This window comes from Onychostruthus taczanowskii, unplaced genomic scaffold (assembly GCF_017590055.1).
Source record: "Onychostruthus taczanowskii isolate IOZ18803 unplaced genomic scaffold, ASM1759005v1 scaffold11, whole genome shotgun sequence".
NCBI lineage: Eukaryota > Metazoa > Chordata > Aves > Passeriformes > Passeridae > Onychostruthus > Onychostruthus taczanowskii.
The window spans coordinates 10526977-10553947 of record NW_024497629.1 but is presented as its reverse complement, the minus strand read 5'-3'; the positions used below and the strand labels follow the sequence as shown (position 1 = coordinate 10553947).

Here is a 26971-nt window from a genome sequence, read left to right as displayed (position 1 = left end):
CTAAGGCAGTGCCCCAGTGCCTGTGAGCAGGCTGGTGAATTTATGTGTACAACTGGCTGCAGACCATTCTGCCTCATTCTCTGGGACAGTTCTACAGCTGCTATTTTGTTTTGCCCTGAAAAAATGAGGGTAACAGCATCTGTCTCTCCTCATAATTGTGAAATTGTCCTGAAAATCCATGCTCTAGATCCAGTGCTCCTGGAGACTTACAAGAACAATATATTTTTGCCCAACAGAATTAGATTTATAGGAAAATGTCTCTAAAAAACAAGAAATTTCTTCCTAAGGTCAAAGACTTTGAGAAAGTGAATCTATTTTGGGAGTTTGCTGGCAAAGCTACATATAGGTGCTTCCTTTGAATTGCAGCTGCAGATAACTAAGTCCTAATTTCCTATGAAGAGCCCACATTTAGATCATTTTGGAGCTGTCTTCTCAGTGAAACTCCCACTCAGAAAAAGGAGAGGCTTTTCACGGTACTTTGAGAGCAGTTGTTGCACAGATGATGCATCCTCTGAGGAGGCAGCTGTAATTGTAAAGTAGATGAACTCTACAGCTGAACTCTTTGCTGTGTTACCAGAGTCATATGGGAATGCTGCTTGGAGCTGAGCAGCACTGCCATGGGGAAGCAGAGTCACCCCCACCTCAAGGCATCTGATCTTAAATATCACAGTTAAACCTGACAGCAGTTCAGAAGCTGTGAACTGATAAATAAAAGCTAACTGTAAGTACTCTTCCTTTACTAAAATAAAGTAAGCTAACTGTAAGTACTGTAAGTACTCTTCCTTTACTATGTTCCATTTACCAAATAAATCTGATGTGGAAATGGGAAAAGCAGAGCAAAACCCATATTGTTTGGGCAATACACATACATAGTACATAAACATGATACACAAACTACATTACAAAGGAATGTCTATATAGCTTATTTGACACTTAGTAATCAACTTTAGTAAAATATTGTTGTAGAGTGAATGAATTTTTCAAATTAAAATATTGGTGCAGAGATATTTTTGCCAACCTAACACTGAAGCATTGCATCCATTTTGGAAGAAAACAATAAGTAGTTTTAAGATGTTTGAGGATTTCTCCTGTGGAGGCACAAGGAGAATCAGGCATGTCTGAAGCTTGTGCTGCCACCACTTCAGAATATAGGAGGGAAAAGCAAGTTTCTGGGAGCTGCAGTCCTCAACTGGATTATTCACCCCAAAATTTGCTGGCTGTGAACAAGGAATACGTGCAGCTTTATACAGACTAGACTTCAGAGACAGCAGCAGCACAATATTGTCTGTGTGTCAATAATATGAAACCTGCTTCCATCAGCAGATGAGGCTCTCTCCTTAGCCTGGAGCATCAATCCAACCTCCTCCAAGTATGACTAACATCAGAGTCAAGGAAGACTTACTTGGAAATGGTCGAAGAATCACAGAATCATAGGATTGTTTAGGTGGGAAAAGCCCTCTAAGGTTCTTGAGTCCAACAGTTAACCCAGCACTGCCAAGCCCACCACCAAATACCCCATCTACACAATTTTTAAATACCTCCAGGGATGGCCACCACTTCCCTGAGCAGCCTTTTATAATGCTGGACAAATCTTTCCATTAAGAATTTTTTTCTGGTATCAAATCTAAACCTTTCCTTGCACAACTTTAAGCCATTTTCTCTTGTCCTGTTGCTTTATTATCTGCAAGAAAAGATCAACCCCCACTTCAATACAACCTCCTCTCTGGTAGTTGTAGATAGTGATAAGATATCCACCAGACCTCCTTTTCTCCAGGCTAAATGCCCCCAGCTCCCTCAAGCACTCCCCATAGGATTTGTGGTCTCAACTTTTCACCAGCTTTGTTGCTCCTCTTTGGACACCCTCTGGCACCTCAATGCCTTTCTTGTAGTGAGGATCTCTTGAGCACAGTACTCAAGGTGTGGCACTTGTGTCACCAACAAAAGCCTCACCACTGGCTCAGGAGACTTACAGATGTGGGATGTGGTCTGAAACATCTGCAAAATTGTGTCTTCTGTCTTCTCAGGGAATGCTGTGCCTACTTGGTTACAACATCTTTCATGAAACAAAACTGAAAGCCCGGGCAATTCTACAGCCTGCACTAAGCTTTCACCAGTGCAGCTGGCTTCAGTGAGGGGAAGAGCAGCAGAAAAAGTAAATTTCCCTACTGGAATTCATTCTGTACTTGCCAGATGCTTAAAGTGCAGCTTTTCTGTCTGGGTATTTTCATAAGCAATGAGGTTGCAGACATAGCATTTTTCATCATATTTCCCCTGCTTTGGAGTACATGACATGCACTGTCTTTATGGCTGAATAAAAGGTCATGACTGGCCAGCTGGTAACACAAAATACATTTTTACAGTAATGGCAAGGTATTCTAGCTTTGTTTCATAAAATTGCACTCACTGCGTATTTACATAAACCCTACATCTGTTTAGTTAAGTTAAGCCAGAGGGTGATGATCTTTGTCTTTACAAGAGAGCTGATTTAATTTTATTGAACAAAGCTTTCTATTTAAAAGATCAAAGTCATTGCAGCCCCCTGCAGCAACAACTTAAAAGTTTCTTCAACTATTCAAATTAATGAAATATGGTAACTGAGACTGAACAAGCAGGAAAAAGAAAAAAAGGAAAATAAAAACTCCTCGGGGGCTTTGTTTATCACGAACTTGGAGAGAGACATTTTTCCTTGCATCAAAGTCCCATTGAGTGTCCTGACTCTCCTGCTTCTGAGAAGGCAGGAATTGATAGCAGAAGCAGCATGCACAGTTTTAGACAAATTTTTAGAAGCTGGTAATCCTGTGGGGAAAAGGCATAGTACAGTGAAGAAAATCTAGCAAAGAACTGGCCTCTCTAGCTTCCATCTGCTAGTTCCAGGTGCTAGTGAAGTCCTACTTGATAAAATATCAGTTTATATACAAAATTGCTTGGTAACTCAACAGAAAATAATGGTAAAGTCATGAGTTTGAAAATGTAGCTGTAGTGGAGATTGATATTTCATGCCTTCTGAGAGAGCCTGCCTGTCACCTCCTAGCATCTGATTTTGGGGAAATTGTCTTGCAAACTTGTTTTTGGGAGGGGAATGGGTAACACCTGCCTTACATTTCACTCCTGAAGTTTGGTATTTGCTTGCAAGTAGCTTCCTCATCTCCCATAGTGACAGCAGCACTCACTACTGATACACTGGGTGAACCCATGGCTACGCCTCATGCTATAGCAGGATGGGGTCAAACACACACCAGAATTCACTCTTTGTGCCTGTCCACAGGTTATATCTGGCAGGCAGCCCAGGAACATGGACCAAAAGGAACTGCAGCATGTTCCAACTTAGCCCCCAATTAGGACACTGATGAAACTGGCCTCAAAGTCTGTTTTGACTGCAAGGAAACCTTTCCCAGAGATCTGTGCTGCTGCTACATCTCTTCTACACAGTACATCTACATTAGCATTTCAGCTTGGATCAGGAGAGTGCTGTGGCAGCTTTCCTCATGTCCACCCCTCCTTACCATGCTTTGCTTCACATGCTGAAACAGTTCTGGCATCTATCAACTGGACTCCATCCAAACAAAGCTACACAAAAAATCTGGTGTAGGAGTGCACTTACTGCACTACAGCTGCAAACATGAGGCCAGTCAATGTGACCAGATTAGAGCTGGTCTAAAATAAATCTCTGAAATACACAGAGGGCACACACTGGGTCCCCTGTGCCAGCTCCTCTGTGCTACAGATCATCCCTACTTGTTCCAGGCCACCTGCTAATGTAGACTCAACCCAAAGAGGTTGCACTGCTGCTTTCTGACCCTCTCACTGTTTAAATGGGTGAATCGTGCCATTTTAGGCACCATATGGTACCCCTGCAGGCCTCCAGCTGCCACTCTGCAGATCAACAGCTCAACCAAATGTCTCGTGTCATATCTGGCAGCCCCACGCAGACATCTCAGATACCTTAGGGAGAATAACTGCTGTGGATATCTATGTTTAGACAACTGAATACCATTTTATTTTAGCACCTATTCCCCTCTAGACCAAAAAAAATTAAGCAAATTAGATTAAAAATGAGAATGGAGACGCTTGGAATACTATGGTGTGTTTTAGGAAGTAAAATACACAATATAGAATAAATAAAATAATAAAAATAAAATTTATTGAAAAAATATTAAAACTCTTTTTAAAATAATCTAAAAAGTATACAAATCTTAATCTGACAACAACAGAAATCTTGTTTGGTCCTTCAAGAAACAGCTGAATTTTACAAATTGCATTTATTATTCAGTAAGGGCTGAATTCACTGGCTTTAACAGAATAATTGCAAAGCTTGAGATTTAGTTTCTGTTTGTATAATTTACTGGCCTAATTCCCCAGATGCTTTGAGGACTGTAGCATCAGAGTCATTGCTAGTAAATCAATAAATTATTGAATTACTAATTTTGCTGGGATAATAATAAATGAAATAGACTTTGGTATGTTTTCTGCCCTGAGGGTGACTGACAGAGAGCAGCCCTTCTCTGTTACTAGCAAACTCCTGGTGTCCAGCATGGGCTGGCTGCAGGTGAGCAGGGATGCTCTCTGGGCTGACCACGCTGAGGACAGCCTGGCAGAGGCTGGAGGCCACGGCTTAACCTCCCTTACACAGCAAGCACCCAACAAAGCTGCAGAAAAACATTTACACGCCAAGGAACTGACTTCTGAATCTGCATGGAAATACTTGAAGATTACAGGTCTTTCAAACACTTAAACGTTAAAATCCTGACCTCTTGTGGCCATCAAACTGTCCAGCAAAATCATCTGTCAGTTTCTAACCCAGGTGATGCTCTTGCTGGATGCAGGATGGCCATTTGTGTATTCCTGCTCCCAGACTTCCTGTGTGCCAGGAGTCATTGACAAACCTCACATTTGAACATCTCTGTGGGTCCAGAGGAGGCTACAGATAAGATCAGAGGGCTGGAGCACCTCTCCTACAAAGGCAGGCTGAGAGAGCTGGGGCTGTTCAGCCTGGAGAAGTAAATGTTTTGGGGAGACCTTAAAACAGCCTCCAGTACCTAAAAGGGTCTTATAAACAAGAGGGAGAGTGACTTTTCACATGGGCAGATAGTGACAAGACAAGGTAAATAGTTTTAACCTAAAAGAGGGGACATTTAGATTAGATAATTTGAATAAATTCTTTACTGTGAGAATGTTGAGGCACTGCAAGAGGATGCCCAGAGAAGCTGAGAATGCCTGGATGTGTTCAAGTCCAGATTTAATGGGTTCCTGAGAAACCTGATCTAGTGGGTGATATCCCAGCCCACAGCAGGGGTTTGGAAACAGATGGTCCTTAAGGTGCCTTCTAACCTAAGCCATTTTTTGATTCTGTGATTTGTCCTAAATGTAAATGAAGTGCAGTCTTTTTAGACACTGTGGAAAAACATCTGGCAGAAATGTTGCAGAAATGGGAAGTATGGGTCTGCACATTAACATCCTGCACGTGGCACAAAGCTACTAGCAGACCTTTAATTCTAACAAAGATTTGAGAAAGGGAATGCTTGTTTTGTGTACCTTGCTTTGTTGTTCTCCTAGTCTGCATCAGTAGCTTTGGGCTATAGAACAATTTAGACTATGAATATATTCTGCATGTGTGTAATTGATAATGTCTGATGTCAATTTTTGCAGATATATATTATCAGCACCATTTCAAACATGAACCTACACTTCTAAGAACCCAGCATCAAAACCCAGAAAGTCTGGCTTCATGTGCAAATCTGCATAAGGAGAAAGGACAAGTGGAGTTTCTCAGGCCACATCATCTTTTACCTGGACAAGTTAAGGCTACACAGTATTTAGGACAGGCACATATTTGCACCCTGATCATTCATACGCAGTAGTGTCTTCTGTATAAGAATTTCCTCTATCCAGGACTGAGTACCTGAATGCTTTATAATTTCTAAAATAATTGGAGCATCTACAAGTGTGCATTTTCAGTCTGCATGTATGGCAAATCCAAAGGCTGCTGAAATACAAATAATATACAAAACAGCATCTATTACTAGAATTTACAAATTTATAGAATGTATAATTTATACAACATATTAATAACATACTCAAAACCATTAAACAGTGCATAAATAAAATGTATTTTTAGAAGTTTTTCTTTCTATCACCTTGCACATACAAACTGGACATAGGAACTAAAACATAAAAACATAGTATGTTTTTATTTAGAAGACATATTAATTGATAATTGCACTTGCTTAAAACAGGAAAGTAAGTAAAAGTGTTTTAAATCAAATTTACATTTTAAGAGTTTTTTTTCCTGGAACTACAGCTTTATTTCTGACGTCACAAAGGCTTATCCATATGTTTAGTTTTACGCTTAGGAGTAACAATGGTTAAACTAATGTACATAAAAATAAGCTTTTGCAGACCTGAAGTCTTGATGTAGCCTATGTTCACATTCAACCTGTTCAAACACCCACACAAGAAAGAACAGATGAGCTGAAAAGGTGCAATCATTCCCATTCCCATTTCATTTCGCATTCTCTCAAAAGAATACTAATTCTCATTAAAAAATATTAATAGGATAAAGAAAAAGTTTTGTAAAAAATATTTTAGTGATCATTTATAAGTTTTTAATTTCAGGTTGTTCTCAGATCTCTGTTTCTCACTTGCTGGCATTGTCTGGTTTCCCTCTGAAAATAACTGATATTCCATTTGAGCATATAAACAGGTTTGGACTTTATTACTTAGAGCCCTTAGTGTTTACTGGCACTCATTTACAACACATTTTGTTTTTCCAGGATGCCCATCACAGTAACAGCTGCTCATCATCTATTCCAAAAAAAACTCCAACACTGGGCACTGGATTTTCTGTTCCTAAACGTTATAATCACTTTATGGTTTTAGTGCTGATGGTATTTCAGCCTCTCCTTGGGCATCTAATGCTCCTGATGCAGTGCAGAAAATTTTGGTACACAATGGATTGGGGAATAGGTTCTCCTGGTGATGAAGATGCAACAACATGATAGCATCTCAAAACATCTTGGTGTCAGAAGGCGCTCTGAGGCACTTCATGCATGACTGTAGTATGTTTGTTTCTTTACGAAGAATGCTGAATCACGTGAGTAGCATTTTGCCTTATTCAGAAAAGTAGAGTAGCAACCACAAAACAGATAACCTGCACAGATTACTGTTGACAGAATAAAACCATGTTCAGTATTTCTGTGAGACAAACACAGAAATCACTGTACATTTTCAGGTACCAAAACAGTGGGGCAATAAAAAATATCTTTTAAGTGCTACTACAAACAAAAGTTGCTTTCAAAAAGCACAGTGTTTCTTAATTAGTTGTAGAACAGTCTTGAGAACCTCTTCCTTGGAGGGGCTGGCATCAACCTCTTGGCATGCAGGATTCACCATCCTTCTGTATGACTCTTCAACTCTAAAAACAAAACAAGAGAAATTAAACTTCAAAATGCAGGGATATGACATGAAATGAGTCATCAGTGTCAGAAGACAGCACTTGCACTGCAGAGGCAGAGGATAGAAAATCTAATATGAATCTAAAAATGAAATCTCCTGCAAAGAGCAATAAACCATTAGTAACTATTAGAATATAAATCTCAAACCATGTAGTTTCCTTGACATTGATTCCTAGAGCTCCAACCATATTAACAAGGTATGGCATAAAGTATTTCTTTCTTCACAGATTATCACTGGATACAGTTTTGTATAGCAGTAGAGTAGACAGTCTGCTTCTAGCACCTGAATTAATTTTTTTCCGTTTCTGCTAAGGCATCTCTGAACTATATGGCATTGCATTGTGTAGTTGTGCTCATTGACTGATCTCAGCTTTGACTCACTAGATTACAGAGTTGACATATCATTCAACCCCTTCCTCTGATCAACTAACCAGATGAATAACAGGATAAAATACAGGATGAAAACCTCCTCACTTAGGCTATAAGCATAATGCAGAACCCTCCCACATTTAGTCTTTGAGGGTGTGAATATTATTGTCTATTGTCCCATAATGCCATTCAGGACAGAAGTCACAAGACAAATCAAGGAAGATTCTGGATGTTCCTATATTCAGACTGACATAATAAACAGAGAGAAATAACTAAAAGCTTTCTGACACGAATATGCACAAACAGGATTAAAATGCAAAAGATGCTTAAATGGCAGTATGTTCCCTAGCTAACTCATCCTTCAGCAGGTCCCAATATATGAGCTGTGTGTTCACACAGACTTCCTGTCAAAATTAAGCAACCACAGAATCATAGAATGTTAAGTGGCTGGAATGAACCTTAAAGATCATCTAGTCCCAATCCCCGTACCATGGGCAGGGACACCTCCCACCAGACCAGGCTGCTTAAGGCCTTACCCAACCTGACTTTGAACACTGCCAGAGTTGGGGCATCAACAGCATCTCTGGGCAACCTGTTTCAGTATCTCACCACCCTCACAGTTAAAAATTTCTTCCTAATAGCTAACCTAAATTTTCGCTCTTTCCATCTGTATCCATTGCTCCTTGTTCTACCTCTACAGTTCCTGACAAAGAGTCCCTCTCTTCCCTGTAGGCTTCCCTGTAGGCACCTTCAGATACTGGAAGGTTGCTATGAGGTGTCCACTCAACCTTCTCTTTCCCAAGCTGAACAGCACCCCCTTTCTCAGTCTGTCTTTTAGAGGAGGTGCTCCAGTTCTCTCATCAACTTTGTGATCCTCCTCTGAGCTTGCTCCAAGAATTCCATGTCCTTCTTATGTTAGGGACACTGGACTCAAAACTGGACTCAGCACTGCAAGTGGGGTCTCACAAGAGCAATGTAGAGAAGGAGAATCCCCTCCTTCAACCTGCTGGCCATGGTGCACAGATGCAGCCCAGGGCACAGTTGGCATGCTGGGCTGTGAGTGCACATTGCCAGCTCATGATGAGATTTTCATCAACCATCGCCCTCAAGTCTTTCTCTGCAGGGCACTTGCAATCACTTCTCCATCCAACCTGTAGATGTGCTCAGGACTGCCACGACCCAGGTGTAGGACATTGTCCTTCCCCTTGTTGAATTTCATGAGGTTTCTCAGGCCTGTTCAGGTTCCTCTGAATGGCATCCCTTCCCTCCAGTATGTCCACTGCACCACACAGCTTGGTCTTGTCAGCAGATCTGCTGAGGGTGCACTCACTTCCACTGTTCATGTCACCAAAAAGATGCTGAATAGTATCAGCCCCAGTAGCAACCCCAGGGAACACCACTTGTCATTGGTGTGGTGTCCCCTGGGGTCACCACTGTAGACAGTAAGCCAGGGGCACCCATGTGCACAGTAAGCCATTGACCACAACTCATTCACTGAACGGTCCATCCATCAAATCCACATCTCTCCAATATGAAGATGAGGATGTCATGTGGGACACTGTCAAACATTTTCCAGAAATCCAGGTAGATGTCATCAGCTGCTCTGCCCCATTCAGCAATGTTGAATTGGTCAGGCAGAACCTCCCCTTTGTAAAGCCACTTTGTCTTTACAAATTATAGCTACTTCTGAGTTTCCATCTTAGACAAAGATGATCTAATCAATACATTTGGCAGAGCCTAGACAGCAATTCAGCACATCCTGAAGCAGGATACCTAGGGTGCCATTCAGTTGCTTAAATTAATGTACCTAGTACTGCTTGAGATGGTCTGGACTATCTCATTTAGCTTCCAGTTCCTAGACCAGGAAGTGTCCACAGGTTCTGTATCACATCTGATATGAAAAGGTTTTAGATACTTAAGTTTAGATCACCGAGCTCCAAACAAGTGGTGAGAAGAATCACTTTGAAGGCTCCATTGAATGTATTGAGTTTGCTGGTACCTGAAACACTTTGTACAGCTAAAGACATCTACAGCAGGATGTTTAAATTTTATTCTCTCTCTTAATATGGAGCTCAATTCCAGAATTTCCTGGGGAATCTGTGCGTTTCAACTTCTTGCCTCCCAGTTCTGGAACTCATAAGTCCATCTCCTTTATGACTTCACTGAGAAAGATGTGAAAATAAAAGCAGCAAAGCAAAATATAAGTATTTTAACTCAAAGCTCTTTTACAATTAAATTATACATCTGCTTAATAATTTCAGTTAGAAGTGAGAGAATTTACCTTCCCCGAAAGCCATGCATTCTTTCCAAAAAAACACCAAAACCAAACAGAAGCTTATACAAAGGAAATTCTTGTGGAAATTCTTGTCCCAATAATGTGAGAGGCACATTTGTTATTGATCCCACAGGATCCAAGAGTGCCTCCAGCCTCTTATTCCCCATTAAAGGAATTACCTTTGGCGAAACAAGCTGTTAGCTTCCAGCTCAGCTTCCTCCTTTGTTTTCTCCAGCCCCCGATGCTGAAGCCTCCGGACTCGTTCTTCAGGGTCAACAGTCAGGAGAAGAACAAGATCAGGTTTAAGCAGATCGTCAGGCCACTGATACACCTCATCTTGAGCTGGTGGAAGATCCTGGACTTTCCCACTTGTTTCAGTAGCAATTGCATAGGCAGCTGTGCTGTGCCAGTATCTGTCAGGAAAATACAAAATGGAGGGAGAGAAATTTAAAAGAGAACATTAATTCTTCAGTAATATAGGAGTCAGTTGGAATTATAACAACAAGTCAATAATGATGAGATAGGTGACACCATGGCTTTGAAGTGAAATCCAGATAATAGTTCTGTGCTATCCATTATTTCTTAACATGATAATAGTCAGTGCACTATTCAGAGTTCATGTGAACTATTAATTAAAACATTATGTAGAGACTGTTTCAGATACTCCTATCAAAAGAAAATCTCCTCATATATTGAGATGGATCAAAGAAGAGTTACAATATATCTCAAAATCCTTTACTTTGAGTGCCCTTTTTTGTGGTTCCCATCCTACTTAATGCAATAGCTTTGCAGAGAGAGGTAGAGAACATGCGGTCTCCACAAACACGTGAATGAACACAAGCATTACTAATGTTACTAATTTCACTTGCATTTAACATTCTCCCAACTACAAGGCACTGTGTTTGATAGATTTCAGTGGATTCGGGGCTGGCTGAAAATAGCACTCACATGCAAACAACGTATGTGTGCATGTGTGTCTGTGTGTGTTGCAGCAGGAGGTTACAGTACACCTGCTGAAATAAGCAGAGGGTTCAAAGTACATCTAGACATTTTTATGAGCAGTAATATCATAATCTGCCTACACAGTTAGTGAAAACCAGAAATAAGAAACAAACCCAAAAAAGTGGGAAATATATCTCTGTTTAAATTCACAAAGAGTAAGTCCACCTAAAACTCAGTCATTCCAATCCACCCATATCTGAGACACATCTTAGAGACAGCCATGACCAGCAGCCCACAGTCTCCTCTGGTTTGTCACAAAACACTGGTTTAGCTCAGGATGCACAATCTGTGCCTTCACTATTCCTAACTGAAGACATAACAATTTTCATGTGTCCTAAAGATAGTTATGAGTATTACACTGATTTAAGTTCCCTATTTTATAAGTGTTACTATTTAAAAGATATAATATTTATCTGACTCTCTGCAAAAAAACTAAACAAACTACAAAAACCCAAAACAAAACCCCTGAAGAAACACAGAGATGATTGCTGACTGCTTGCAACACTGAACAACTGTATGATGGCACTGACATAAGAGGGCTGCTTAAATAGACAAACCTGTCTATGATCACAGGTGCCTGAGTGGATGCTTTCGCTATCTCTGAAGCCAGTATGTAGTTGCCTGCAGCATAAAATGCTCTTTTAACAGGTGTTGGCTCATCATCAAACACAGTCCTCCACTGGCTGATGCAGGCTGGTGGGGACCGCAGCAGAACGCCATTCAGGGTGTCCTTAACAGCCTGGGTCACTGTGGTTTTGCCTGCATTTCATTTACAGAAGGAAACATTCATTATATTATTTACCAGATACACTTGAGTTTTAAAAACTGAAAAATGCTCCTGTCTGTTCATGTGGAGTACAGGTTCTGATATCTGAATATGTAATCTGAGCATCTTGTCATAAGGTTTCCAGTGGAAAATGATTCTGAGTCTGGTTGCAGGAATTATTATTCCCCTTCCTGCTCTCTGGGCGTTCCAGCCCTTCCTTTAGCCAGCTTTCAGTTTTCACTCCTTTAAATGCATTAGGTGCATGGCAATTTCTCTATATCTATTAATTTATAATATTTTTGTTGGTTGCAATTTATGTGAATATTGCCATGCTTGTCATCCAGTTCCTTCTTTTTATGAGGATTTTCAGGTCTCTTTAACTGACAAGTCAGAAAACAAAGTTAGTCAGAAGCAAATAATAATTCTCTTAGACAAACTGCTGGCAGTTCCCCAGACTACCACTAGTTTCGTTCATTTATTTGAAAACTCTCCATTTAAAGTATGTTTCATCATCTGCACAAGAAATTTAATTTTCAATACTCCACTCCGTATTCTTTAATTTGCATAGGTAAGGAATTAAACCACTGAATGTATATTAGCATACACTAATCTTTTACAAGTAAGAGAAGACAGCATGGCATTTGTAATTATTAATTCCACATCTGTCACAGGTTTCCGAAAATTTTTAAAAAAAAATTTTTTAAAGCCTTATGCCTAAAAAAAAACCCATAGCAGTGGCTCCTTTCAACAATTTCTCATCTGTGGTTCTTCAACCACACGTTGCTCTTACCAGTGGCATCCAGCCCCTCAAAAACTATGACGGGAAAACCTCCCTTCTTTTGGTGCTCTGGGCATTTCTCCAGCAGGTCGAGTACTGCTTCAGCCTCTGGGATCCGTTCTGCACACTGCAAGGAGAGATCACAGAATGCCTTGGCTCGGAAGGGACCTTTAAAGACCATCTAGTCCAGTCCCCATGCAGCGCACTGGACCATCCTAAACTAGATCAGGTCTCTTAGATCAGGTGTTCCATCTCTTGAAACCTGGAGTGTTTCAAGAGATGGAGCACCCATCACCTTTCTGGGAAACCTATGCCGGTGTTCCACCACCCTCCAGACGTAAAAAACTTCTTCCTTACATCTGATCAGAACCTGCCCTCCCTTCGTTTGAAACGATTACCCCTCGTTCCCCCGACACCCTCCCGCCCCACGGCGCTGCAGAGCCAAAGGCGGGCTCCGCGCCCGCGGTGCTGACCTGGCGCAGGCGCTGGCGGAGCGCGCTGGCGGAGGGCGGCAGGGCGCGGACCACGGGCCGGGGGCCCGGTGAGCCCGGGGCGCAGCGCCCCAGCATCGCCGGGAGCCGAGAGCAGCGAGACGGCAGCCGGGAGCAGCGAACCAGGAGCCGGGAGCCGGGAGCAGCGAGCAGCGAGCCGGGCCAGCGGCAGAGCGGAGGGGCCGGGCGGAGGCGGAGGAGGAGCCAGCGGGAAACGAAACTGGCCCGGCCAGCCGGGAAAGCTCCTCGGAACAAGGGGCAGCTCCTCGGAACGCCCTTCTGCCTTCCCCGCCCCGCGTCACCCGCACCGGGTTGCACGGGTTCGGTCCCGCGGGATCTGTGCGCGGACGGGCGCCAGCAATCACGGGATAGAAGGTCCCAGCTCGGGATCTGGCAATCACGGGATGGAAAGTCCCAGCTCGGGATCTGGCAATCACGGGATGGAAGGTCCCAGCTCGGGATCTGGCAATCACGGGATGGAAGGTCCCAGCTTCGGGATCCGGCCTGCCCGCCCGCCAGCAATATAGGGCGACATTCCCACAGGCTCTCGTGGCTGAATCCGGGCGGTCTTCTGAAAAAAAAAAAAAAATAAAAAAAAAAAAAAGAAAAAAAAAAAAAAATAAAAAAAAAAAAAAGAAAAAAAAAAAAAAAGATTAAAAAAACTAAAAGTGCAAATATGCTCCACTGATTAGGACTGGCCCAAAATGACAAACAAGTCCTAACCCAAGCTGAACTACTTTGTTGAGTTGCAGTGCCCAAGCGGCACTGGGCTGTCAGGCATATCAGTAACTTGACCCCATTATTTGGTAATTCAGCACCTTGATAACAAGACCAACAGACACAAATAATTTTGGGAGTAAACTGGATTATTAGAAGCCTGTTTTCATTTTTCAAGCACTTTTGCAATGGCCAATTTCAGCTTTCATCAGCTCAGATGCAGGAACCAAGAACACTACAAATAGCAATAGCACAGACTTAGTCTTGTGACAGCTGCTATGAGTAACATTGCCTGAAATGTAGTTTTTGAGTTTTCAGAAGATATATCTTAAAAATGTTGGAGAACCTGCATCTCTGTAGAAAGCTTCTCTTTTTGAATAGCTGGAGAACTGCCACTCAGAGATGGTTATGCCATCTGGGTATGGATACCAGGGTAAAACATGGTTCATTATACAAGAAGCCAATAGATATTTTTAAGACCATAATAATATGCACTGATTAAGAGTAGGGGCTCTTCTCAGCCAATATTTTGTCTGGCAGAATGACATGCTGTATGTGCCTGTCTTGTCCGTGGTCCCTTCTCCTAGTCCTTGTGCTCCTTCAGCCTCCACACTGAATTGGGAATGTTAAACGGTACATCCTCATCTTTCAGGATCTGTTATGGACTCTTGGAGTTGGCTAAATGTGATACAGTCTACCTCCACAAACCCCTGTGGTCCCAATTCCAGCAATGCTACTCTTGCATAAAAATTTCATAAGTTTTAAACTCGCGTCCTTATTTCAACAAATGCCCCTTCTGATAATATTACTGATTTTGGTGAATAACAGTTCAACATTCAGTTTATTTATTACCTACAGGATTTTTTAAAGATCACTCAGATTTCTCCTTCAGTTTCTTCCATGTCAGAAATTACAGCCTCCATCCCCTAGTAAGGCAGCTGCTTCATCCCCTTGATCAGTTAGAAACAAGGATAACTTCTTTAACTGTAAGGTCCTGCCAAGGTGTGGAGACCTGAACTGGACCACTAGTCAGGGTTTGGTTACACTTACCAAAGTTTCACAGACCAGCAGAGTAATGCAATCTACTTTGTTTCTGGGTGATACTAAGCTTTAAGTTGACTTTCTTCTCTGCTGCCTCCCTCAGAGCCTTTGATTTCAGAGGAGAAGCAACAGTGACTAAGATGTCCTTCCTGAGCACAAGTGCCACTGCTGAGCTCAGCATCAGGTACACAAGGTTTCAATGACTCTTTTGGATTTGCACTGCCTCACCTTTATCTATACTGAAACTTACCTGCCACTTTTCTGTTAATTTGTTTGCTTGAGGTCCAGCTGACTTGCAGCCAAGTTTCGTTTCAAAAGCACTTGTAAAGCTGGCCATTTCCCTCACTGACCTCTCAGCTTCTTTCTCTTCTTTTTTTTTTTTTTTTTTTTTTTTTTTGGTTTTTTTGTGGGTTTTTTTTTTTTTTTTTGGCTTTTTTTTCCCTCCAATGCTATTATTGTCTTTCCCCTCTCTGCTGAACAAATGGAAAGCACTTTCATTTTCTGTTTCCCTTTTCCCATCTCATTGCCTTGATATAACCTTCTTACAATCATTCCTGAACCAAGCTGGTGGTGATTCCTTCATATTTATTATGCTTATGAGATCATTCATAATAGGCATGCCTGTTCTCCTGCCTAATTACTTTAAAGTACCCTCTCTCAGGATTTAAGTAAAAATATAGGAAAAGAGAGTTGTCTTTTTATGCCCAAGATGTTTTGCTGTATTTAAAATCAGTGGAGACAGTATGACTTTTTCAGCCTCTTTTCAAGGACGTTTATAACTTTTTCCTCTGTATGTTGTGAAGAAATGTTGAAGAAAAAATGTGCTAATTATGTACAAAACACTGTTCAGGAGCATTTTTACATCTTTGAGTGTCCACTGTGCTTACATAGAGCTATAGGGGTGAGATACAGAGACAACAAGAGGCCATATGTATATTCAAATCAATTTGATCCACACAAAGTGGAAAAAGAGAAAAACAACCAAAACCAAACCACGGAAATTAATTAGCCTGTAACTTAAAAATATAGCAAAGTGTCCAGTCCTGTAAATAGCTGTCTGATACACAGGCAGGAAAAACTTAAATCAAAGGCCCATAAAATGTGTAGGTACATAGAATACATGCAAATAAAACTTCTCTTTTAATGGAGAATAAACTTTAAAGGATATCAATAAAGAGCCCTCCAGGAAAGAAAAAGATTTGGAGCTAAGACCATAAGAATACAGAAGTGAGTATAGTGTCCGGCCAAGAGAGATTCCTCATCCTTCTGCCCATGACAGTGGCCCCTGCCAGATGTTTGAGGAAGGCTATGGAAAGGAGCAGAAGGATCCTTCTCTCAACATACTTTTGTCAAGAAACAATCCTTGAGGTCCCTTCCAACCTGGTCTTCTATCATTCTAAAAGTCTATGATCTTTACCTAGATCATATAAACCATCTTTTTAATGCTTCCTGAATGGGAAATCACATATACACTATTAAGGGCCCATGGTGGACTTCTTTCAAGTGTGCCTAATCTGTATCTATATTCATATTGTGTGTTTCATATGTCTTTCGTAACTTAATTGCATGTGGGTTTGAGCTTTCTGTTTGGTAATTTACCCTTGGATTTTTTCATCCCAAGGAGAGCTGAGTCACTCTAAGTACAAGGTCCTTGACAGATTTGCATTTATAGGGCTGCAGATGCAATGAGAAAGAGATAGTTTCCAGATGAGACTAGAGCAAGAATACATTTACCAAATGCTAAAATTGATCTGTTGTTGCATGATTTGCATGAGTTGCCTGGTTGTCCTTGGACTGTTTCTTGTCCTCCCAGGTGATGTGATAGGACTCCTCCTTTAGCCTTTTTTGTGTTACTGGTTTGTATCAGTAGTTTGGTTTGCCTAACAAAATACTGTCTGACTGAACTGCCAAATGGCCACTCTGGAGAAAGCAATACATTTATTTCAAATATAAAATTACATTAATTTAATAAATATTATATAGTTGTTTTAAAGATTTTGCTTTCCTAGCAACTAGGCACAAGAGCATTATCTATGTTTATCCATTTGGATTCTTCCATGTTGGTTGTATACTTATTATCTAGTACACCATTAATAACAATATTCAATAATTTTTGAAAAAAATATATTAATCCTTAAAGGGTTTTCAGATACAGATTTGGAAAACAGAAACATTTTTGTTACTGGGACTCCATCGTGCCACTGTAAGATGACTTCTGGAGGAAGCTAGAGGAAGGAATCATACTTCCTACAATTTTCAAAGAATATTTATGCTTGCTTATCTGAAGTTCTTCCAGAAAGCATCAGGACAGAAAATTCCATTATAGTTCTTGCTTGCAATATTTCTTGTAGATTCAAAGCTTGTGCATAAAAATGCACATTTGTGTTTTCTTGTGGCCTCACCATAGAGTCTGTGAGCTAACACAGTTTGGGATGTAAAATGTGAATGTCCTTCTTGATGCTGCTGGTACTTGTGTATATGTAGGGGGCACATCCTGGTCTGGGTTTACTTTGAGAGGCTTTACAGTAAAGCAGAGAGTGTCATCTAAAAACGTACTTAATTGAGGCAAAAGTAAAAAGAGCTATAATTTCCATTTTTCTAAGAAAGCACTGATAGAATTGCAAAGAACAGGAAGCCTTGAGTATGCTTGGGTACAAAGTTCTCTGCATGTTTTTTTCCTTGAAACAGAGGTCTGTGTTTTCAAAGAAAAACAGTCCAAAAATGCTAATGCTTTCATTTTCTGATTTATTGAGCAATATTTTTCTGACATGTTTTTGGAGTGTTTGGGTATCAGATGTAATTTTTGTGTTGAGAGACATTGATAATCATCAAGGATTCTTTACCAACTTTTGAAATTAATGATTTTGAACCTAATTTTTCTGGCCATCTGAGGTACTAGGAAACAAGCTCAGGGCTAGTCATGAACATTCCAGCTCAAAGAAGAGAGAAAGGCTGTAGTTCCTGCACCTGCATTGACATGAGCAAGGGATATGAATGAGGACAGAAAGGAATTTGAATTGGGGCCAGAGAAGGTAACAAATGAAATAGGGTTCCTACCATGCAACAGAAGGGATGTTTGAAGTGAGGAGGAAACAGGGCATGTCAGAATTCTCCAAATTAATTGAAACATTGAAGCTACCGATGAGCAACTCCAATGTCAGATTTCAGTTTAAATTTGCATTGTCTTGTCCACCTTTCTTTCCAATCATATTTTCAAGTTTGTGATCAACAAACTATTTATTAGAACAGCCTGCTTTTATCCTTAATCTTGTGTCTTACATAAACCTCAAGGAACTGGAAGGGCACATAGTTAACTCCTGCTGGAATAATCTCTGCCGACAGCCTCTGAGACCATTTTGGAAAGCCTCAGAAGTGAGATGTTTCACATCATGCTGCAGCAATACCTTTGTGAGGGGGCATTACTGGAGCCAGACACAGCAAGAAGTTTCTCATCCTGCCCTACTAGTATGAACCTGCTCCAGCAAGAAACAGCTGACAGAGACAACAATAAAAACTGTTCAAACAATAAAAACTGTTCAAAATGGTTTTTGCTGATCCACACATTCAGCCAGTAGATCACCTCCAGGAAAGTGAAGGAAAGATAACGGGAATTTGACAATAGCCAATGACAGGCCTAATTAATACTTGTTATTCACAAGCAGGTTTTGTTTCCCATGAAAATTGCAGGATGCAGATAGTTCTACCCTTTTTTTTTTTTTTCAGGGGAAAAAAAGGGAAATAAAAAGAAGGAAACATGAGAGCAAGGCTGCTTGGCTACATCAACAGTTCTGGCTGGTCAGTGGAAGTGAGGGAAGCTCCATTTTAGGCCATTGACAACACGCAGGTGGAAGGTGTTAAGATTTGAGTATGACTGTACCTTGGCAGTAGTGGCAATGTTAAGCAGTCCATACAAGAGTGAGGACAGGCTGACTGAAGATGAAGTGAGGCTGAAAATTCGTGGTGTTGGTGTGTCTGGACACACTGGAAGACTGAAGATAGCAACCAGTATTATCATGGAGGGGCTCCTCCAGAAGCACCTGTTGTACCACCAAGGAATTGAGGAATATGGAAACTGGCAGCTTTGTCCTTGTCTCTCCTAGTGTTACTGTGAGTGGGCAGCCACCAATGTCTCACCTCAGGCTGCCAACTGTTCCTGCTGTTAAGGCTAACCATGTGCTCAACTTGGTGCAGTAGCTTTGCTTGAGGAGCATTATTGGAGACCAAGAATTAAAGAACCTGCAATTACTTTCTTTTCATGTATCTGAAGTCATCAGGCTCCCTCACTTGGGTTGCTCTTCCATGCAAAACTGTTTAAACTTAAAGGAGCTCTTGAATGCCTGGTGCAGTGCAGTTATACAAGCCCAGTTTTCCCCCTGCTACACGAGTTTAACGACAAGAGCCAAAGTCACTGAGACCTCACACACCAAAAGGGGTCCTAGGTGCTAGACCCACTCAAACCCAGAGGTGCTCAAATCCGCTCCCAGCGCCAGGCAGCCGGCGGTTCTGCGGCGGCCGTGGCCAAGAAGCGGCTCTGGAGCGTGGGGACTCTGGAATCACGGGTGGGGCAGGCAGCAGAAGGAAAACATCTCATCTCGGTGCCAAGTTTCGCTTCTGGAAGAAGGGAAAACGAAACCGAGCTGTTCCCCGCGGTCCTGCACGGCGGGGCGAGACGGGCGGGGAGGGGAGGAGGTCACCGCGCATTTAAGTGCGGAGCGCCGGACACCCTGCAGCCTGCGAGCCGAGCCGAGCCGAGCCGGGTCGGATTGAAGTGAACCGAGACCAGCTGAACTGACTCCAGCCGAATCAAGTCCAGTCGAACTGTTCCCAGGCGGGTCCGAAACCGCAGCGCATCCCGCCGGGTCCGAGCCGAGCCGAGCCGAGCCGAGCCGAGCCATGCAACTGGCCCTGCTGGCCCGGCTGCTCTCCGTCGGGCGGGCGGTGCTGGCGGCGCTGCGAGGGCGCCTGGGCGCGCTGTGCTGGAGCCTGGCTCCCTTGTCCCTGTCCCTGTCCCTGCTCGGCTGGCGGGACTCGCCCCCCCGGCCGCAGCGGGAGCAGGAAGGGGACGAGGCGCCCCCGACGCCCACCAGCGTCAATTATCACTTCACCCGGCAGTGCAACTACAAGTGCGGCTTCTGCTTCCACACGGCCAAGACCTCCTTCGTGCTGCCCCTGGAGGAGGCCAAGCGGGGGCTGGCGATGCTCAAGGAAGGAGGTGAGTCCACGGAAGGTGGGTCTGGAGGGAACCGGGGAAAGGGGGCCCCACTGGACCAAGTGCCGTGGAAAAAGTTATCCCGGGTATGTCCCTTGTCCCGCTGCTGTGGGGCACTGATAACATGGAACAGGAGCAGGCGACAGAGGCTCATAGCATCTTTCTTTGGTCCTTCTCTAGGAATGGAGAAAATAAATTTCTCGGGAGGAGAACCGTTTCTCCAGGACAAAGGCGAATTTGTAGGCAAACTGGTCCAGTTTTGCAAGCAGGAGTTGGAGCTCCCAAGTGTCAGCATTGTTAGCAATGGCAGCCTGATCAGAAAGCAGTGGTTCAAGAAGTACGGTAAGGAGGGAGCACTGGGCACAGCTAAACTGGCAGGGCTGGGAAGCCTCCATGGGGCAGCCTCACCCCTGGATGGTCTTGGGGCAAGCGGGAGATGGTTTCTTAGCACTTCATTTATAGTAAATGCAACCTGGATGTAAATACCAGTGAAACAGTGTTGATTATCTGTTGTAAAGATAGGCATTACACCACAAAAACTTTTTGGTATAATGGTGTAATAAAACAATAGTTCCACCTGTTTCTGTAATGCTGGGGACACACACACACAAGATACATGTTGCAATGCTGCTGTTGATGTGGCTTTTGTGGTTGATGGGATGAATTCACAGAACTGCATTTACCCAGCATTTTGTGACAGATGACAAGGAAGTGAAAGTAAGAAGAGTCCTGACAGCTTTTAGCTGATGGACTGGATATTAATCAATTTTTAAAACTTGTTTTCAGGTGAATATTTAGATATTCTGGCAATTTCATGTGATAGTTTTGATGAGGATGTCAATGTTTTAATTGGCCGTCATCAAGGAAAGAAGAACCATGTGGAAAATCTGCATAAACTGCGGCAGTGGTGCCGAGAGTATGCTGTTGCTTTTAAAATAAATTCAGTCATCAACAGATTTAATGTTGAGGAAGATATGAATGAGCAGATCAAGGCACTCAACCCTGTGCGCTGGAAGGTAAGAAAGTAATATATACCACATGTTTCCTGTTCAAAGAAAAGTAATAATGAAATCCTGGAGTTGTCTGATCCTCTATTGACCTGAGTTTCAGCTCCAGCTCCAGCTTGGGCTGGTGTTAGGAGCCTTCTTGTCAATTTTGCATGGTGCTGAGATACTTTCTATCTCATTCTGCACTTAAATGGAGCCCAGTAGGTCAAGAATCTTTTTTCTGGTTGCGTTATGTACAGAAAATTACTATTTCAGTGTGTGTAGATCCAGGTTGTTTTAGTATATTAAAATTATCACAGAAAGCCTTTAACATGTGAATATATGTTATGGTGTAGAGAAAATTAGGAAAGATTACTGAACAATGATACATTAAAGTCAATATATTGTTAGCAAGATATAAGTGTATATTAATTTTCTTTTACAGAGTATTAGAGGTTAGTGTACACATATTATTATTTCTTACTAGAAATAAGTTTGAAAATGGGTACATAAAATGTGACATAAATATGGGAGAATTTGTGGAATAATTTATCATTATTTGTCTCATGGATATTGTTATAGATACAGAATGACTCAGAAAAAAAAAAAAACAAACCAAAAAACACTGTAAGTGAAATCTCAGATAGTAAGGAAAATCATCATTTATAACATTTAGAACTCTGTAATGTTAATTTACAAAAAATAAATCTGCACCATGCCCTTTGTGGAGTATTCAGTTATCACAAGTTGTGTCATTTTGGCTCCACTGACAGAAAAATTAAAGACATTGCTACTGAGACTGAAGTCTCTTATCCTCAAGGCAAGTGAAAACATAAAGTCTTAACCAGGTGCTTTCTTTGTCCAGGTATTCCAGTGCCTGCTTATCGAAGGGGAGAACAGTGGTGAGGATGCTCTAAGAGAAGCAGAAAAATTTGTTATCAGTGATGAAGACTTCGATAGATTCCTGGATCGCCACAAAGATGTCTCCTGCTTGGTACCTGAATCTAATCAGAAGGTAAAAATGAAACTGTCCCTTTGTAACTTTATTTTTAAATAATGCTAGAATATTTGAAAGGAACAAGAAACTTTCATGGTAATTAATACTTTCCCTATTAATAGTGGCTCAGAAGAGGTTCAGTACAACTTTATCAGCAACTGCTTTTGTTATGGTGGAAGCCAAGATTTTAAATTTTCTTTAAGCCTTTTCATTGACAACAAAGTTATTAGTGGAAGAGGAAAAACCCATTGTTCCCACTCCTGCGGACCCCAGTGGGAGTACTCTTCCTGACTTGGGCACAAGATCCTGAAAATTTCAGAGTTAATGTAAACACGCTTTATAGTCTAAGTATAGTTTCCTAGTAGAGATTGACTGTGATGTCACATTATGCCAGAGTCATCAACCTACATGAATAAGCATCCCAATCAGCATTATATTGGGTACTGAGGAACAGTACTCAACTAATTGCACTTTTGGGTAATCCCTCTCACAATAAAGTTGCGTTTTTAACATTTTCTGTCTGAACTCCAATTTTGGATTGCACACTCAGGCTCTTTATTCAGGAGAAGACTCCTTGTGCTCCTGCAGAGCCTACCAGTCAACTTGATCAGCTGCCATGCAGCTTACATTGATCACACTTAAGGACTTTGGTGCCTAAGGTGGAGCTCAGGCCATTTTGTAAATGCCTACAGACCCTAAAGACAGGATGAGGGGAGTTAGAAGACTCACTGTTCGGAAAGTTTATGAATTAAGTGAAGAAATAGCAATTTGAACCAAGTTCAGGAATGTGTTAAATCTCCCATCTTGTGTTCCTTTTCCTCTCCAGAGATAAGGACTCCATTTACACTTTACTTCTTAATATATATAGAGGTCAAGTGAGCAGACTGGGTTGCCTTTGCTATGTAAGACCTAAAAATGAGGCTGTGCAGTTAGCATTTAAAGCATTTGGTGAGAGGGAGCACTCATCAGAGAAAGGGTTAAGATGAGAACCCAGAACTGTTTCTACTTTTTTTTTTCTTTTTTTTTTTTTTTTTTTTCATAATAGAAGTCGTACAAAAAAGGCTTCCCATGGTAGGTTTGGTTCCAGAAGACTGTTTTTGATTTCTGGTAAACCTTTGTGAAAGATGAATACCAAATTGATCAGATTTCCTGTTCTACATAGCAGCAATCTCCAGCTACCCAGAGAATTTTAAGGAGGATTTAGGAGATGTCCATTTAGCTAAGCAAGCCTGTCTTATTTCAGCTGTTGTTGGCATATTTCTTTGTGGAGACCTGAGAGCTTTTTTACCTTTGAGCCAGCAGAACACCTTTGTTTGGTGGGGTTATATTTAGACTTTCCAGTTAAAATGGTCATGTCATTTGTTTGGAAAATGGCATAATCATTCCAGCATGCAAAACTCTAAGTTCTTCTGGTGTAGAAGTTAATAGAAAACTTGGATATTATTTAAAAAACCTTTGTCCAGTTGGGCGCCCACACTTCACTTAGACACTGGAGAGGTAATATTCCAGGAATAACTAGTTTATTCATACATATAGTTTTTCTAGTAATTCTGTCATTTATGTCTACAAATTTCATCCAAGCTCACTGAAATAGTGGTGATACAGCAACTGTTTAAAAGATTTGTATCAGACCTTGAATGAATAGTTGTTTGTTTTGTCCCTCATTTTCAGTGGAATAGAATTTTGACTTGTACATTAATTTAGTTTTTTTCTTTTGATCTATTACAGATGAGGGATTCATACCTCATTCTGGATGAATATGTAAGTCTTTTTTTGATACATGGTATTTGTATGCTAATATATGTATGTATAGAACAGTGATAACCAGTTAATTTACTCTGCATTCTATAAAACAATTTTACCATGTAGTACAAGGAACAGATGTGATTTATGCCCATCAGACATGTTGTGAACTACAATATAGTATGATTTAAGGAGGCATTGCCATCAGCCTGCACACATAATCCTTGCACCACAAATCTTAAGGTGTAGGATATCTAGTTTTGCAGGACATCTTTGCTTTTTTTCTTTAATATAAAAATGCAGAACTTGAAAGTTTCAGAGTGCCCACTTAGTTTACATGTAACCGAAGTGACAGCATTTAATCTTCAAGAATTATGATATTGCTTTGTTCCAGCTAAGATATGTCACATGTCTAACCATGAGTTTCTGAGCCTTCTAAGGACTAGAGTGAACCTCTTCATGCACTTGCATAGGCTTTGGAGGAATTGCAGCGCAACTTGCTTAAGTCTGTAGAAAAAATTAAGCTTTTGCAAACTTTCTAACATCTTATGATCTTATCCATCTTACGTTCCAGATGCGTTTTCTAAACTGTAGAAATGGACGGAAAGAACCTTCCAAGTCTATCCTGGATGTTGGTGTAGAAGCAGCTATAAAATTCAGTGGATTTGATGAGAAGATGTTCCTAAAAAGAGGAGGAAAGTATGTGTGGAGTAAAGCCGATATGAAACTGGACTGGTGACTCAATATACCGTGTTAGGGCAGTGCATTCTGTAAAAATAGGTGTATCTTTATAGGTGAGTGTATACTTGTATCTAATGCTTTTAACTACACTTGGTATTTTACACAGAGTGATGCTCAGTATAACTCTACATGTGAATATGTTACATGCTTTCTAAATGCAGATTACATTGTCTATTACTTTCTTGAGCACGACCAAACACTCTCAGAGCTTTCACATGAACAGTTCTCTGAAATAAACTTTCTAGTCCATTGCACCAAGGAATAAAAGGCAAACTATTTTTATGAAATACTACATGAGTGTGCATGCCAGATAACAAGAAAAATAACACCCCAAACTCGAATTCATTCTAAACAGCTGTAATGATGGAGAAGTCAAAATTCTTATCAGGGAACATATTCTGCCTGTTTCTCAGGGCAGGATGGATTGCAGTTCCCGGGTAAATCACTGGAGGGCCAGCTGGCAGGCCTCTGGAAGCACCTTCTGCTTTTTTCAGGGGTAATAGAGGGTCAGAATCCAGGAATCTTTAAATAATAATGTATCTAAAAGGAAATCAAGGTGAAAAAACTGGCAGTTTTTATTCTTTAACACTTAATTGTTACAGCATCTTCTCCCTCTCCTCTCTATACCCACATGATATTTGCAAAAATGTTGGGGCATGTAATTTTCTGTGAAAACATATTTTTAGTCATGAAAAAGTATTATATTCATCCATCCTAAAACATAGAGGTACATTTTACCTAATGATAAACAACATCATATTTCACATTGAAAATGCCCTTCAAATATTTGTTCTAACAAATATTTACAGGGCAACATTAGTGTCTCAATTTTCCTTTTATTTGTAAATATTGAATTATTATTTTGAACTATTTTTGAACTGTGGGCACATAGTTCTGATGAATATTCCTTCTCAAACTAATTAATACCATGTAGAACAACCCAACATATATCTAATGTTGGGTTATATATATCTTATATATATATATATATATATAAAAAATAATAATCTAATTTTTATTTTGCTAAGGCATGAAACTACAAACAACAAAGTTCATATATCAAGTATATCAAGCAACCTTATTTTAAAGGTTGTTTGTCTCAGTAACTAATTAGCTTGCTGGTTATAATGCTGCAGACTTTAAATGAAACTAATTTGATTTTGTGGGAGCTACCTTTGATTTTAAGAGCATGTAGCATCAATATAAAATACAAAAATTTTTTAAAAATCCCCAAAACCTGAAAAATAATTTAATATACTGCCCTTGTTCTTGGTTTTCTGGCAATTGTTATGGCTTTATAATCGCACGTTTTCAAATTTAACTAGTCCCATCCTCCCTCTGTCTGAAAGGCACTGCACAGAGCAGAAGTGAGATGGCACTACTCATTCATCCTGTCCACTGAACTCAATGTCTGGACTGTCTCACACATTTAAATATTTGCAGCAGTTGGGAGCCAGCATGAATTAAATATACCACATAGAGAAAATGACACCTTATTCAATTTTTTTGGAAATGCTAGTTGATTTTTTTAAAGAAGTTTTTGGAAGAAGTGTTTTGCATTCACCTAATGCATCTTCAAAGTTGAAGGGGGAAAATGCTTAAGTAGGAGCTATTACTTCTGTGTAAAGGAAATTGCTCCTATGAATACTCTGTGAAAATGGTTCCATTTATAATTCCTTCAGTTCCTATTTTTACTATCCTAACTGTAAATATACTCAGTGGTGCTCTTTTGTCCCTTTGTATTTTGCATTTTGCAATTACAACACTTCCTAGACACTGACATTTCAGTATTTTTTTTCTTGCATTAACACTAAGTGACATTTAAAATGTGGCCCACACACAGTAACCCCACAGTCTTTTGGCAGCTATTTCACTGACCTTGGCTGGAGTTCTCCCTGGCTCTATGGCCAGTGCAAATTTATGTAACTGGGGTTTGACTTCCCCTACTCAAATATTAAACCTAGTATCTTCCCCAGTACCTACACCCACTGATAGGAAAAAAGCATTTTCCTTTGTTGTTGTCTCAGCCCCAGGATGGGGAAAGATTTAGTGCATCAATGTACCAAAAAAATCTACCACCCTGCAGCTTCTGCAGAAAATGCCAGCTGTAGCACAGCACACAGATATGAGGTACACAAACTCCTGTTCAGATCCAGAAATCCTGCCATTCTTTGCTTTGCATTTTACCCTGCAAATGGCTATTCTTTTACTTCCTCTGTGCCTACAGAGGAAACTGCAGGAGAAACAAGAAGGAGCTGAAAATGTCAAAATCCAGTAAATAATGCACAGACATTTAAGATGGCTTTTGTTAGAAGGTTCTATGTGCTATCTTCTTAAAATGTTAGGGAATTCACATCACCTCATATTACCATATATAATTAGTAAAAGGTTTCTGCTCTGTGTGA

At 40.9% G+C, this 26971-nt stretch overlaps 2 protein-coding genes across 2 annotated transcripts; one reads left to right on the top strand and one right to left on the bottom strand.

Moving 5' to 3' along the window:
* Window positions 1-6140: 6140 nt before the first annotated feature.
* Window positions 6141-19101, bottom strand: CMPK2 (cytidine/uridine monophosphate kinase 2). Its single transcript, XM_041420103.1, has 6 exons — window positions 19025-19101; window positions 13115-13703; window positions 12654-12768; window positions 11655-11856; window positions 10275-10508; window positions 6141-7411 (listed from the first exon to the last, which is right to left on the bottom strand). The coding sequence occupies exons 1-6, from the start codon at window positions 19099-19101 to the stop codon at window positions 7291-7293; spliced, it is 1338 nt and encodes a 445-aa protein (XP_041276037.1). The 3' UTR covers window positions 6141-7290.
* A 489-nt stretch (window positions 19102-19590) lies between these two features.
* On the top strand, window positions 19591-25459 carry RSAD2 (radical S-adenosyl methionine domain containing 2). The gene is made up of 6 exons (XM_041422011.1): window positions 19591-20102; window positions 20280-20441; window positions 20886-21115; window positions 21951-22100; window positions 23811-23843; window positions 24400-25459. The coding sequence occupies exons 1-6, from the start codon at window positions 19784-19786 to the stop codon at window positions 24562-24564; spliced, it is 1059 nt and encodes a 352-aa protein (XP_041277945.1). The 5' UTR covers window positions 19591-19783; the 3' UTR covers window positions 24565-25459.
* Window positions 25460-26971: the final 1512 nt, after the last annotated feature.

What these genes read in the sequence shown, in the direction of transcription:
- CMPK2 (XM_041420103.1), bottom strand. Translation starts at nt 19,101, where the DNA reads ATGCTCCTCAAGCAAAGCTACTGCACCAAGTTGAGCACATGGTTAGCC. An exon ending in TCCGCCAGCGCCTGCGCCAG is followed by an intron (nt 12,769 to 13,114) that starts GTCAGCACCGCG and finishes CTCTCCTTGCAG; the next exon opens with TGTGCAGAACGGATCCCAGA. An exon ending in AACAGCTTGTTTCGCCAAAG is followed by an intron (nt 7,412 to 10,274) that starts GTAATTCCTTTA and finishes TTTTGTTTTTAG; the next exon opens with AGTTGAAGAGTCATACAGAA.
- RSAD2 (XM_041422011.1), top strand. Translation starts at nt 19,784, where the DNA reads ATGCAACTGGCCCTGCTGGCCCGGCTGCTCTCCGTCGGGCGGGCGGTG. An exon ending in TCAACCCTGTGCGCTGGAAG is followed by an intron (nt 21,116 to 21,950) that starts GTAAGAAAGTAA and finishes TTCTTTGTCCAG; the next exon opens with GTATTCCAGTGCCTGCTTAT. An exon ending in TACCTGAATCTAATCAGAAG is followed by an intron (nt 22,101 to 23,810) that starts GTAAAAATGAAA and finishes GATCTATTACAG; the next exon opens with ATGAGGGATTCATACCTCAT.